This window comes from Cornus florida, unplaced genomic scaffold, assembly GCF_030987335.1.
Source record: "Cornus florida cultivar Cherokee Brave unplaced genomic scaffold, ASM3098733v1 CherokeeBrave_3.0.0_Hap2_Chr06, whole genome shotgun sequence".
In the NCBI taxonomy this organism is placed as follows: Eukaryota; Viridiplantae; Streptophyta; class Magnoliopsida; order Cornales; family Cornaceae; genus Cornus; species Cornus florida.
The window spans coordinates 57,660,427-57,672,245 of NW_026775576.1; the positions used below are offsets into that span (position 1 = coordinate 57,660,427).

Sequence of the window (11,819 nt, forward strand, 5' to 3'; positions counted from 1 at the left end):
TTATTATTATTATTGTTATTATTTTGGTATCTTTTTGGGTCGTTACAAATTTGGTATCAGAGCAATGGTTCGAATACCATTAGTACGACGAGTAGAGGCCTACCTAGGATTGCATGGGAAGTTGAATTGCATGTTCATATGCTTATGTGCTAAGTGTTAAAATTGTTTGAAAGGCATGCTTAATTGCTTAAATGCTTATGTGACTACGTGCTAAGTGTTTAAAATTGATTTATATTATTATCATGATCATGCTTATCATTAGTTGGGTATTCCGGGAGTATGGAAAGTGTTTATGTGTTTCCATTCTTGTCAAGTCATTCATGTGAGGACTCAGTTTTCGGACGTGTTTTAGTGTCATCGTTTTTGACCTGTTTCCTTTTTCTTATAGCGTCATGCCACCAAGAAAGGACCACGGGGAAAGTTCTAGCTCCAATCCCGTGGAAAGGGATCAAGAGCAAGTTGATGAAGATGTCTTGTTGCGTGATTTGGTCCCACTAAGAAGGGGGCAAGTGAGGGGGACTGTTGATCCACCTCTTCAGATTAGTGAGGAGCAGCTTAAATTGGCAATGCAGGCGGTCTTTCATGATGTGTTTCGGACGGCGGTGTCATCATCGTCACAGGTTGTGCCACCATCGGCACCACTAGCACCACCTCCAAAGACAAATGAGTCAGATGATACTCTTTATCACATTGCAAAGTTTGTGAAGTTGATGCCGACTTTGTTTGAGGGCGGTCCAGATCCACTTGTTGTGGATAGTTTCATGGATAGGGTGGAGACGCCATGAATTTGGCGACGGACAAGTTGAAGATCACTTTGGCAACTTATAACTTTGTTGGGGATGCTGAGATTTGGTGGAAGACCGTTTCTCACACCCACAATCTGGACACAATGACCTATGATACATTCAAAAGTTGTCCTACGAGAAGTACTTTCCGGCACCTAAGCGGAGAGAACTAAAGAAATAGTTTAATGGTTTGAAGCAGGGAAATATGACTGTCACTAACTATGAGAACAAGTTCACGTCGCTTTTAAGGTTTGCACCAGGGATTGCTAATGATGAGGAGGGAAAGATAGAGAAATTTGTTGATGGCCTTAATTTTACCATCAGGCCAATTGTGGCTGCCTCAGAACCGACAGAGTATGCAAAAGCAGTGCGAAAAGCCTTAGTGGTTGAGGCCGAAAGCAAGGACAACAAAGCTATCAGAGAGTCCTATAAGCACAGCAAGAACATGAGTGCTATCTCCGAGGGTCAATCACATAATAAGCAGAAGAATGAACAATCAGGATTCAGGGGATAGTAGTCAGCCAGATTAGTGTCCATAGGTCTCCTAGACCGAATGTTACTTGTTTCAAATGCGGACAACCGGGACATTACAAGTCCCAGTGCACTCAGACTCAGGTGACTTGCTTCGGACGTGGGCAGTTAGGGCACCACAAGACCCAGTGCACTCAAGTTCAAGCAGCGTCAGGTGGATGTTTTGGGTGTGGCGAGCAGGGCCATAGGGTGAGGGATTGTCCACAGCGGGGCGGTGGTTCAGGCAGAGGTGGAGGTTCACAACAGAGACAAATGCAATCTGCCACAGTTCAGTCAGGGTTTCAACTGCCACCACCACCTCAGCCATCTCAGCCGGCTATGACAGCTCAGAGTTCTTGACCAGGCAGAGGGGCTTCTTCGAGTGCACCCACTCAGCAGTCGGGTTATCAGACAGGTGGTTCTCAGGGGCAGAGGACCCAGGGTCGTGTTTTTGCAGTCGCTCCAGCCGAGCCATCATCCAGTCCTTCAGTTGTCAGGGGTATGTTCCTTGTGTCCCATTCTTGGGCTAGAGTGCTGTTTGATTCTGGTGCTTCCTATTCATTCATCGCTTCATCATTTGCACGGGCATTGGGGTTGGAGGTTAGTCAGTTAGACAGACCGCTTTGTGTTGACACGCCTATTGGGGTTCAGTCACTATTGGTAGAGTTTGTCGGGGTTGTTCCATTACCATTGCCGGACAGATACTGGAGTTCGATCTCATCCTTCTCGAGATGATAGGGTTTGACGTCATTCTTGGGATGGACTGGTTGTTGTCCTTCAGGGCTGTTATCGACTGTTTCAGGGGTAGAGTGTCAGTGTGTACCCCGGATGGGGATTGCTTCTATTTTGTGGGGGATCAGTGTGATTCTCCCATTCCCTCTTTCTATGGTATTAGGAGTCGGGATCGGCAGACGTTCTTCTTGGCTAGCCTTTTTTCCGATGATGATGTGGAGTTTTGTGGGGTTGATTATCCGGTGGTTGTACACGATTTTCTAAATGTGTTTTCGGAGGACTTGACTGAGTTGCCTCCACGTCGAGAGGTGGAGTTTGCTATTGATTTGATGCCTAGTACTGTATCAATTTCCATGGCACCGTATCGTATGGCACCAATAGAATTAGAAGAAATGAAGAAGCAGCTTGATGATTTGAGGGTGAAAGGTTTCATTCGACCGAGTGTGTCACCATGGGGAGCACCGGTCTTGTTCGCTAAGAAGAAAGATGGTTCTTTGAGATTGTGCATTGATTACCGGAAGTTGAATCATGCCACCATCAAGAACAAGTGTCCTTTGCCAAGGATACTTGATTTATTTGATCAGTTGAGGGAAGCCAATTGTTTTTCGAAAATTGACTTGAGGTCAGGTTATTATCAGTTACGGGTTAGGGAGGAGGATATTCCAAAGACCACTTTCCGTACGCGGTATGGACATTATGAGTTTCTTGGCATGCCCTTTGGTCTGACTAACGCACCAGCAGCATTCATGGATCTAACGAACCGTGTCTTCCACGATTACTTGGATCAGCTTGTGGTAGTTGTCGTGGATGACATTTTTATGTATTCATGGACTCAGGAGGAGCACGAGGTCCATTTGAGAATAGTGTTGCAGATTCTATAAGAGCACCGTTTGTACGCCAAATATGAAAAGTGTTAGTTTTGGCTACAAAAGGTGAAGTTTTTGGGATATGTTGTCTCAGAAGGTGGGGTTTCAGTTGATCCTTTAAAGATAGAGGCAGTTCTGAATGTTTTTGAAATCCAGAGTTTCATTGGCCTAGCGGGTTATTATCAGAGATTTGTGAAGGATTTTTCCCGTTTGGCAGCTCCTGTGACCAGATTGACCCGAAAAGGGATCAAGTTTGCATGGAATAAGGCCTGTGAGTCATCCTTTCAAGAGTTGAAAACAAGGTTGACTACGGCTCCAGTGTTGGTGATACCCGAGCGTGGTTTGGGTTATGTGATCTATTGTAATGCCTCACGTGATGGTTTGGGTTGTGTATTGATGCAGGATGGTAGAGTAGTGGCTTATGGGTATCGACAGTTGAAGACTCACGAACTTAACTACCCTACTCATGACTTGGAGTTACGGCAGTCGTGTTTGCTTTGAAGTGTTGGAGACACTATTTGTATGGTGAGAGATTTAAGGTGTTCTCGGACCACAAGAGTCTCAAGTACCTTTTCTCCCAAAAGGACTTAAACAACAGACGGAGGTGATGGGTTGAGTTCTTAGAAGACTACAACTTTGATTTGCAGCATCATCCTGGCAAAGCAAATGTGGTAGCTGATGCTTTAAGCCGAAAATCTCGTAGGGCCTTGGCCGGGTTAGCCATTCGGAAGTGGAAGCGGATGCTTGAAGATTTGGCATAAATGGGATAGTATTGCTTTGATGATGATGATGATGGCAGTGAGTCAGCATTCTTGTTTAGTCTCGTGGCTCAGCCCACTCTTGTCAGACGGGTGATTGAGTCACAGAGACAGGATCCGGATTTGGATGCCATTTACACTTTGATCTCCAGTGGCGAGATCGTGAAGGATTGGACCTTACATGCAGATGGAGGTTTACGGTTCAGGGGTTTATTGGTTGTTCCCACAGTTTGTCGTGAGGACGTTTTACGGGAGTTTCACACTTCCCGATTTGAAGTTCACCCGGGTGGTACCAAGATGTATCACAATTTGAGACGTCAGTATTGGTGGAGTGGGATGAAGAAGGATGTTGCACAGTTTGTGGCTAGATGCCTTACCTGTTAACAGGTGAAGACCGAGCACCAGAGACCAGCTGGTTTATTGCAGCCATTGTCGGTAGCACAGTGGATTATGGAAGCAGATTGCCATCGATTTTGTGACAGGTCTTCCTAGGTCCTGGAGGGGAAATAAAGCCGTATGGATCATTATTAATAGATTGACCAAGACGGCTCACTTTTTGCCTATTAAGGCAACAGATGACGCAGAGGCACTTGGTGTACTTTATGTGAAAGAGATTGTAAGATTACACGGAGTTCCAGTTGCTATTGTTTCAGATAGGAATGCCAAGTTCACTTCGAAGTTTTGGGAAGGATTTCAAGCAGCGTTTGGTTCATCGTTGCACCTTGGTACGGGCATTCCATCCACAGACGAACGGCCAATTGGAGCGTACCATCCAGATCTTGGAGGATATGCTTCGGGCCTGTGTTCTTGATTTGGGAGGTAGTTGGGAGGATCACCTTCCACTTATTGAGTTTGCCTACAACAATAGTTATCAGGGGAGTATTCAAATGGCTCCATTTGAGGCGTTGTATGGCAGACCTTGTAGGTCTCCTGTTTGTTGGACTGAGGTGGGCGAGACAGCCGCTTTAGGACCTGACATTGTACTCGAGACTACTGAGAAGATTAAGTTGATCAGACAAAGGTTGCTCGGAGCTCAGAGCCGACAGAAGAGTTATGCAGATAGGCGGAGACGACCGCTATCCTTTGAGATGGGAGACCACGTTTTTATTCGGGTTTATCCACGAAAGGGGTTGATGAGGTTCGGGAAGAGTGGCAAGTTGTCGCCACGATTCATTGGACCTTTTGAGATCTTGGACCGTGTAGGAGAGGTTGCCTACAGGCTAGCATTGCCACCACAGATGGACAGGGTCCATAATGTTTTTCATGTATCGATGCTACAGAAGTACGAGCCGGATCCATCTCACGTTTTGAGTTGGGTTGAGATTGACACTGATGAGGATGTTTCCTACGAGGAGGGACCAGTTCAGATCTTTGACACACGGCAGAAGGTGTTAAAGAACAAGACGATACCGTTGGTAAAGGTTCTTTGGAGGTATCACGGAATTGAGGAGGCTACTTAGGAGCTCGAACAAGAGGATCGCTCCAAGTATCCAGAATTGTTTTCTCCCTCAGGTATGGCTTGATTTCGGGGATGAAATCTTTTAAAGTTAAGGAGAATGTAATGTTTATGATGTTATATATATATATATATATATATATATATAACATCATAAACATTACATTCTCCCTAACTTATATAAATGTTAAAGTTATAAGATTTTTTTAAAAAAATAATAAGTGGGCCCCACCATTATATTAAACCTCACAAAAGGCCTAATGGCCATTGACTACATCAGTTTCTCTCTCTCTGCGTCCAGTAGCTTCGTTACATTCTGAAGCAAAGTCGGAGAGCTCGTCGAGACCGTCAATTTAATAGTAAAAGAAAAAAAAGTAAAAGAAAAACGAAGCTACTAGACGGGGCTTGATCTTTCTTACACCAATTGGAATTTGGTAATACATTCTGAAGCAAAGTTGGAGAGCTCGTCGAGACCGTCAATTTAATAGGAGCCAAGCACCATTTGGCCAAGCCTAGGGATTTCGAATTTAGGGCTTGAAATTGGGAATTTTGGGGCTTTTCTTCAATTTGGAGGTAGGGGTATCTAATACATGATTTCTTATGCTTTTGTGAGTTATTTCTCTATAATTTGTTGATTTGCATGCTTAATTAGTTTGAATTCTTGCAAATTGCTTAAATGTTGTATATGAAAAATGTGGCTATGTGTTAGTTGATATATTGTGTATAAGCATGCCTATGTGAAATAGAATTTAGGTTTTGTATGCTTACTATGTGATATCCATGTTGAAAGAAAGCATGACTTACATATTTTAGAAATTTATTTTGGAAAGCATATGTGAAAATTCTATTGTTGAATTATTAGAAGCATGAAGCATTCATGCATCCATTGGGAAAGAAAAAGGGAAAAGTGTTTTGAAAGAAATGAAATTGTTTTGGGAAAAATGGTTTTTGAAAAGTGTTTGTGAAAAACTCGAACGCCTAGGAGGCGCCTAGTGGTCCGTGGTGTTAATGTGATCTAGAGGGAGCTAGAGAGAGACTTTAGTATGGTTGAGCTAACTAGGCCCAGACGACGCCATGGAGGTGCCATGTGGTCAGGGAAAGCTAGCCAACCCTCCCCTCGTGGCGCCATAGAGGTGCTATGGGCCGGATTGCATTAACGGTTTGGAACGGTAAAAAAAGAATTGTTTTGGAAAATGGGGGAGTGACATTGACATGACATTGCATTCATTAGCATATTTGGTGTATTTGTGATTGGAAGATATTTATTTACATACTTCTTGTGGTGTTATTGATGTGTATTCCCTATGACATTATCCCGCTTACGTTTTACCTATTCTTTGCGTGGATTCACGGGTCATAAGAAGTGTGTCTTAGACACTTCCTACTGAGCGTTTAGCTCACCCCATTATCTTAACATTTTTCAAGTTTGGGAAAAGAAGTGGCGGACGACAATCCACCACAAATCTAGATTGGATCGGGATTATCATTTTGTGGTCTTTTGTGTAGAAACATGAACCGTATTCTCTTGTAATGACCAAGTGTAGCTTGTATAATGTTGTAGCAGTGGATGTTATAAAAATAAATGTAATCTTAACTATTTTGTGACACTTTAGTTTAATTAGTATAATGTTGTAAGTTATGGACTTTTAAATTTTACTTATATTTCATGGATTGTAACTTGATGTAATTAAAGTGCGTTCCTTGTTTGGATGAGATAGAGGAACGGGACCTTTTTATATGTATGTAATCATTTTGGGAATGTGGTATAATATTTGTATTGTGCGTTAGGACAGGATAGATTAGTTTTAAGGCCAAGTAAGGCCATTACATTTTTATGTATTTCAACAGGTTGTAGAGGGACTTTTCTGCGGAGGTCATGCCGAAATTTTATTATTATTATTATTATTATTATTATTTTGGTATCTTTTTGGTCATTACACCACATTACCAATGACCCATGTACTCTCCGATCTAAGGACTTATATTGGATCCGACTATGTTATTGTGGGTAATAGTGAAAATTATCCATCACAAATATTGGACAAGCACAAGTCTTTGCTAAGGACTCACAGTTATCTCTAAATAATATGCTTGTTGTTCCCTATCTGAAGATAACTTTGATCTCTGTCTCTCAGCTTACATGTTGTTGGGTTTGTGGCTCAAATTTGCATAAATTAGTTTTTTTTTTCTTTTTGGAAGACTGAAATATGTGAAAGAAATTGTGTCTTATTATGTTTCATTATGTCTCTATTTTAGAGTTGAGATTGATTAGGTAACTCCTTGTAGGCAAGTGGTATAATTCTTGTCCAACAAGGAATTGGGTTTTAAAGACTATATATAGAGATGGTTGAGAGGTAGAGAGAGAAAGAGATAATTGTAGAGAAAGGAAAAGTGAGTTGAGTTTGTTAGAAGAGAAAAAGTGTGTAATCAAAATTTGAAGTAAAGATAGTCGTCCTTCTCCCGTGGATGTGGGCAATTTGCCGAACCACATAAATCTCGTTTTGCTTGTGTGTGCGCTTTTATCTGTTCTATTTGCCAATTGTGTGTGTGAAATCCTAACACATATGACTACCTATGTTATGTTATATTTCATGACCATGATCTTCTTATTAAGGATCAAAAGACACATCAAGTGATGGCATCGGGGAGTAAGAAAGTTGGATTATATGTCCTCGAGAATTGCACGATCAAAGCTCTCTTCTCAAATAGGTTTCGTGTAATAGATATAAATACTTCGCATAGACGGCTAGGACATCCCCAAATTAAAGTTCTAACTTATTTGCACCACAACAAATTGATATAAGTCAATAAAAAGACTTCTCGTTTATGAAAGAGTTGTGCTTTAAGCAAAAGCTCTAGACTTCCTTGTTTTTTTCTTCCAATAACTGGGTATGTGTATGTGCACCAATTGTCGAGATACATTACAACCTATGGGTTCCGACACCTGTTTTGTCTAATCAAGGCTTTTGTTACTATGTTATGTTTGTTGATGATTTTTTTATATTTACATGGGTTTATCTCTCAAAAAGAAATCAAACCATATAGGGTATTTCAAAGAGAAAAACAATTTACATGGGTTTATCTCTCACCTTCTCTCACCAGGAACACACCTTACTATCTTTTTCATCAAAAAATGGCTTGTCTATGACTTCCAACGAACTTTCGGTTGCCAATGCTACCCATATCTTTGCCCCTGCACAAAATATAAACTTAAACCAAGATCCATCCCCTATGTTTTCATGGGATATAGCGATAAACAAAAAGGATGCCGTTACCTATACCTTCAAATAGTTCGTGTCTACGTCTTTACTTTTCATAAACCTTTGCCACTAATTCCTAACCCCATTGACAACACCACCCTTTTTTTATTGGTTATCACCCTCTATTCTACCCAATCAGACTTAAAAACCCACCCACTTATCACCAGCCATTGACCAATATCATGCACGTCTTTTTCACTACCAACCTATACATTCTCCTCTTTCTTTAGCACCTGAAGCCCCTGTCTCCACTCCATTCACAATCCTACAGCCTACCATCACCCTACAACAAACTAAAGTCAACTTACCCACTCCCAGCATACCTCCACAACCTAATACACATCAAATAACAACACCAAATCCTATACACTCCATAACTATCTATAGTCAAGCTGGTATTCTCAAACCCAACCCCAAATATTCCCTCACATTAACCACATAAGTCATTCAGCCTAAACCAAAAAAATAAAAGTGCCCTAAGCCACTCGGGTTGGTATGCAACCATGGTTCATGAAATGCAAGCCCTACATCAAAATCAGACTTGGATTCTTGTCCCACGGCCACCTCACATGAATGTAAACTGAGCTGAATCTGGTGTATCATAAGGGATTTGCCTTTTCTGGTACCTCCCAAGGAGCGGGGACTGCCCTTCTAACATTTTCGGGGGATTCCATCCTCAAACGCAAAGTTTATGCCTGACCGATATGGCGCATCATCATTTAGCTATTGCATTTATTTTTCTCAGTGCTGGTCATATGTATAGAACTAACTTCGTGATGGGGCAGGGATGTATTTTTTCTGTTGTTGTTGTGAGAATTCTTAATTCATGGGTTGTAGGGAGGGATTTATGTCACCAATTGGATGTCAATGGGTTTTTAAAACAAAACTCAAGCCTAATGGATCCTTGGATCAGTTGAAAGCCCGACTTGTCGCAAAAGGATACAATTAACAAGAAGGTATAGACTTCAATGAGATATTCAACCCAGTCATCAAATTGGGAACTATTCAAACAATTTTCATTGTTGCTACAGTTAAAGGATGGAGTCTTCACCATCTTGATGTCAAAAATGCCTTTCTTCATGGGCATCTTGACACAATAGTCTGTATGGAACAGCCACCAGATTGTGAAGACACTCATATGCCAAACTATATTTGTCAATTACACTGCATTATATGGCTTGAAACAAGCTCCACGAGCTTGGTTTGATCGGTTTAGCTCTTTAATCAGTTATTATGATTTTTTATGCAGCCTGGCTGTTTCATCCCTTTTTGTGTTACATAATGGTGATCATCTCATGATGTTACTAGTTTACGTTGATGATATAATTCTCACAAGAAGCACATCAAATTTATTGGATGAATTTATCACACAAATGGGTGCTGAGCTATCCATAAAAGACTTTGGTCAACTAAACTATTTTTTGGGTGTACAAGTTCAATCGTTTAGTGGTGGGATTTTTCTATCCCAGTCTAAATATGACTGATTTACTTCATAGAATGCACATGGCTGACTGTAAACTCATTGCCACTCCGATGACATCAAAACCAGCCATTCTTGACAACGGAAATGCTGCTTATCTTGATGTCACAAAATACTGAAAGATTGTAGCCACTCTTCAGTATCTAAAGCTCACTCAGTCTAACCTATGTTATGCGGTTAATTCTCAGATACGTAAAAGGTATGCTTTCCATTGGTCTTCACATCCTTAAAATTAGCAGTTTAGACTTATATACATTTTCTGATGCCGTTTAGGATGGCTGCCCAACTAGAGAAATTCCACCACTGCCTACTGCACCTTCTTAGGTTCTTACGTTCTAATTGCATCTCTTGGAAAGCTAAAAAGAAACCTATTATCTTTAGGTAAGTGCAAAAGCAGAATATAGGGCTATGGCAACAATGACAGTTGAATTAACATGGCTTTCATTTATTCTTCGTGACATTGGCATTTATCAAGACAAGCTTCTCTTCTATGATAAGCTCTCAGCTCTTCACATGACTGTAAATCGAGTTTTTATAATCAAACAAAACACAACAACATTAATTATCCCTTTGTGCGTAAAGAAGTTGCCTTGGCACCCTTACAACGAGATTTGTTCCCTCCTATCGGCAGCTTGCTGATATCTTCGCCAAGCCTCCCTCCCGAGCCGCTTTCATGGAATTAAAAGCAAACTTGGACTCTGGGCTAACCCCACGTCAAGTTTGACAGGGGGTAAAAGTACGCTTATGTAAAACATGTGCGAAAGACCTAGTAAAATTCAAACGCAGCAAGTCCTATTTTCTTGTAACAACTTTTCTGATACTACGTAGATATTCTCGTATCTTAAGTTTTCTTTACAAACAAGTCCCTATCTAGTTGTGTTATGGATCATATTAGTCAATCAAAAAGGTAGAACTTAATTATAATGGCAATCTTAAGTTCAACCCACCTACCAAAGTCGTTTAGCTAAACTATATATTGCACATATTTGATACTAATAGAAGCATAATAAACTTTGATGAGTTGAATATTTACCCATTTGCGATATTGGTTAAATCCCAACCGCTTAAGTTTGCTGCCTCCGTCAATGCTGCCCTCCACCTTTGCACCTTTTCTTTGTCCTCCCTAAAAGTTTCTTCGTGTTTGACAAATGCTTCTCCAAAACTTCCCTTTTGTTTCCTTACTTGTGAGGGATCCACGTTGTAGAAGACTGGTAAAACGGTCTGTCCCACTGAATTCTTGCATCCGATGATCTCGACGAGTTCATCCAAACACCATGACGAGGTTGCATAATTTTTCGAAAATACGATGATTGCAAATTTTGATCCCTTGATTGCTTTGAGGAGTTCTGAAGAAATCGATTGTCCTTTCTTAAGTTTCTCATCATCTTTGAATGTGTAAAGTCCTTTATGTTGCAGAGCCATATAGAGATGCTCCACAAAATTCTTGCGAGTGTCTTCCCCGAAACTCAAGAAGACATCATAATTCCATCGAGGCGAAGAAGAAGAAGAAGCATCCATTAACACTTGCTAGTTTTGTGACTGCTGTTGGCTAAGCATCATATCCAATGAATTTCCTTACTGATCAAAGCAAAAAAAAATAGCTGGAAAAATAAATAATAATCGTTAGGATTTGCTAAATCTCTCAATTGTTGTTTGTCGGAGATCATTGTGTTCCAGAGGAGAGAGATAGAAGTGGGGGCTGCCGGCAAGGGAGAAGATTTGCCGCTGTTTAGTCTTATCCTTTTAACAAGTCAACGGTTCAGATGGACTTAAATCAAATGGCTGAGATGGAGTCTTGTTAATGGATTAATAACCTTTGGCCTTTATTTTATTTAAGGGTTAATTACATTGACAATTATTGAGGTTTAGCATAATGACAGTCATATACAAGTTGGGTCTTTTTTGAACAATGACACCCCTTCTTAGAATTCTGATCCAAACAAGGCCTTAAAAGCTTGTAAAAGATGATATT

At 40.9% G+C, this 11,819-nt stretch overlaps 1 protein-coding gene across 1 annotated transcript in view; it reads right to left on the bottom strand.

Annotated features, from left to right (window-relative positions):
* The window catches only part of LOC132314160 (uncharacterized), a 29,677-nt gene extending 18,065 nt beyond the window's left edge, over positions 1 to 11,612 (bottom strand). The window contains exon 1 of the mRNA XM_059813056.1: positions 10,881 to 11,612. Coding sequence (XP_059669039.1) covers positions 10,881 to 11,365 — 485 coding nt within the window. The 5' untranslated portion in view covers positions 11,366 to 11,612. The remainder of the gene's footprint in view (positions 1 to 10,880) is intronic.
* Between the last annotated feature and the right edge of the window lie 207 nt (positions 11,613 to 11,819).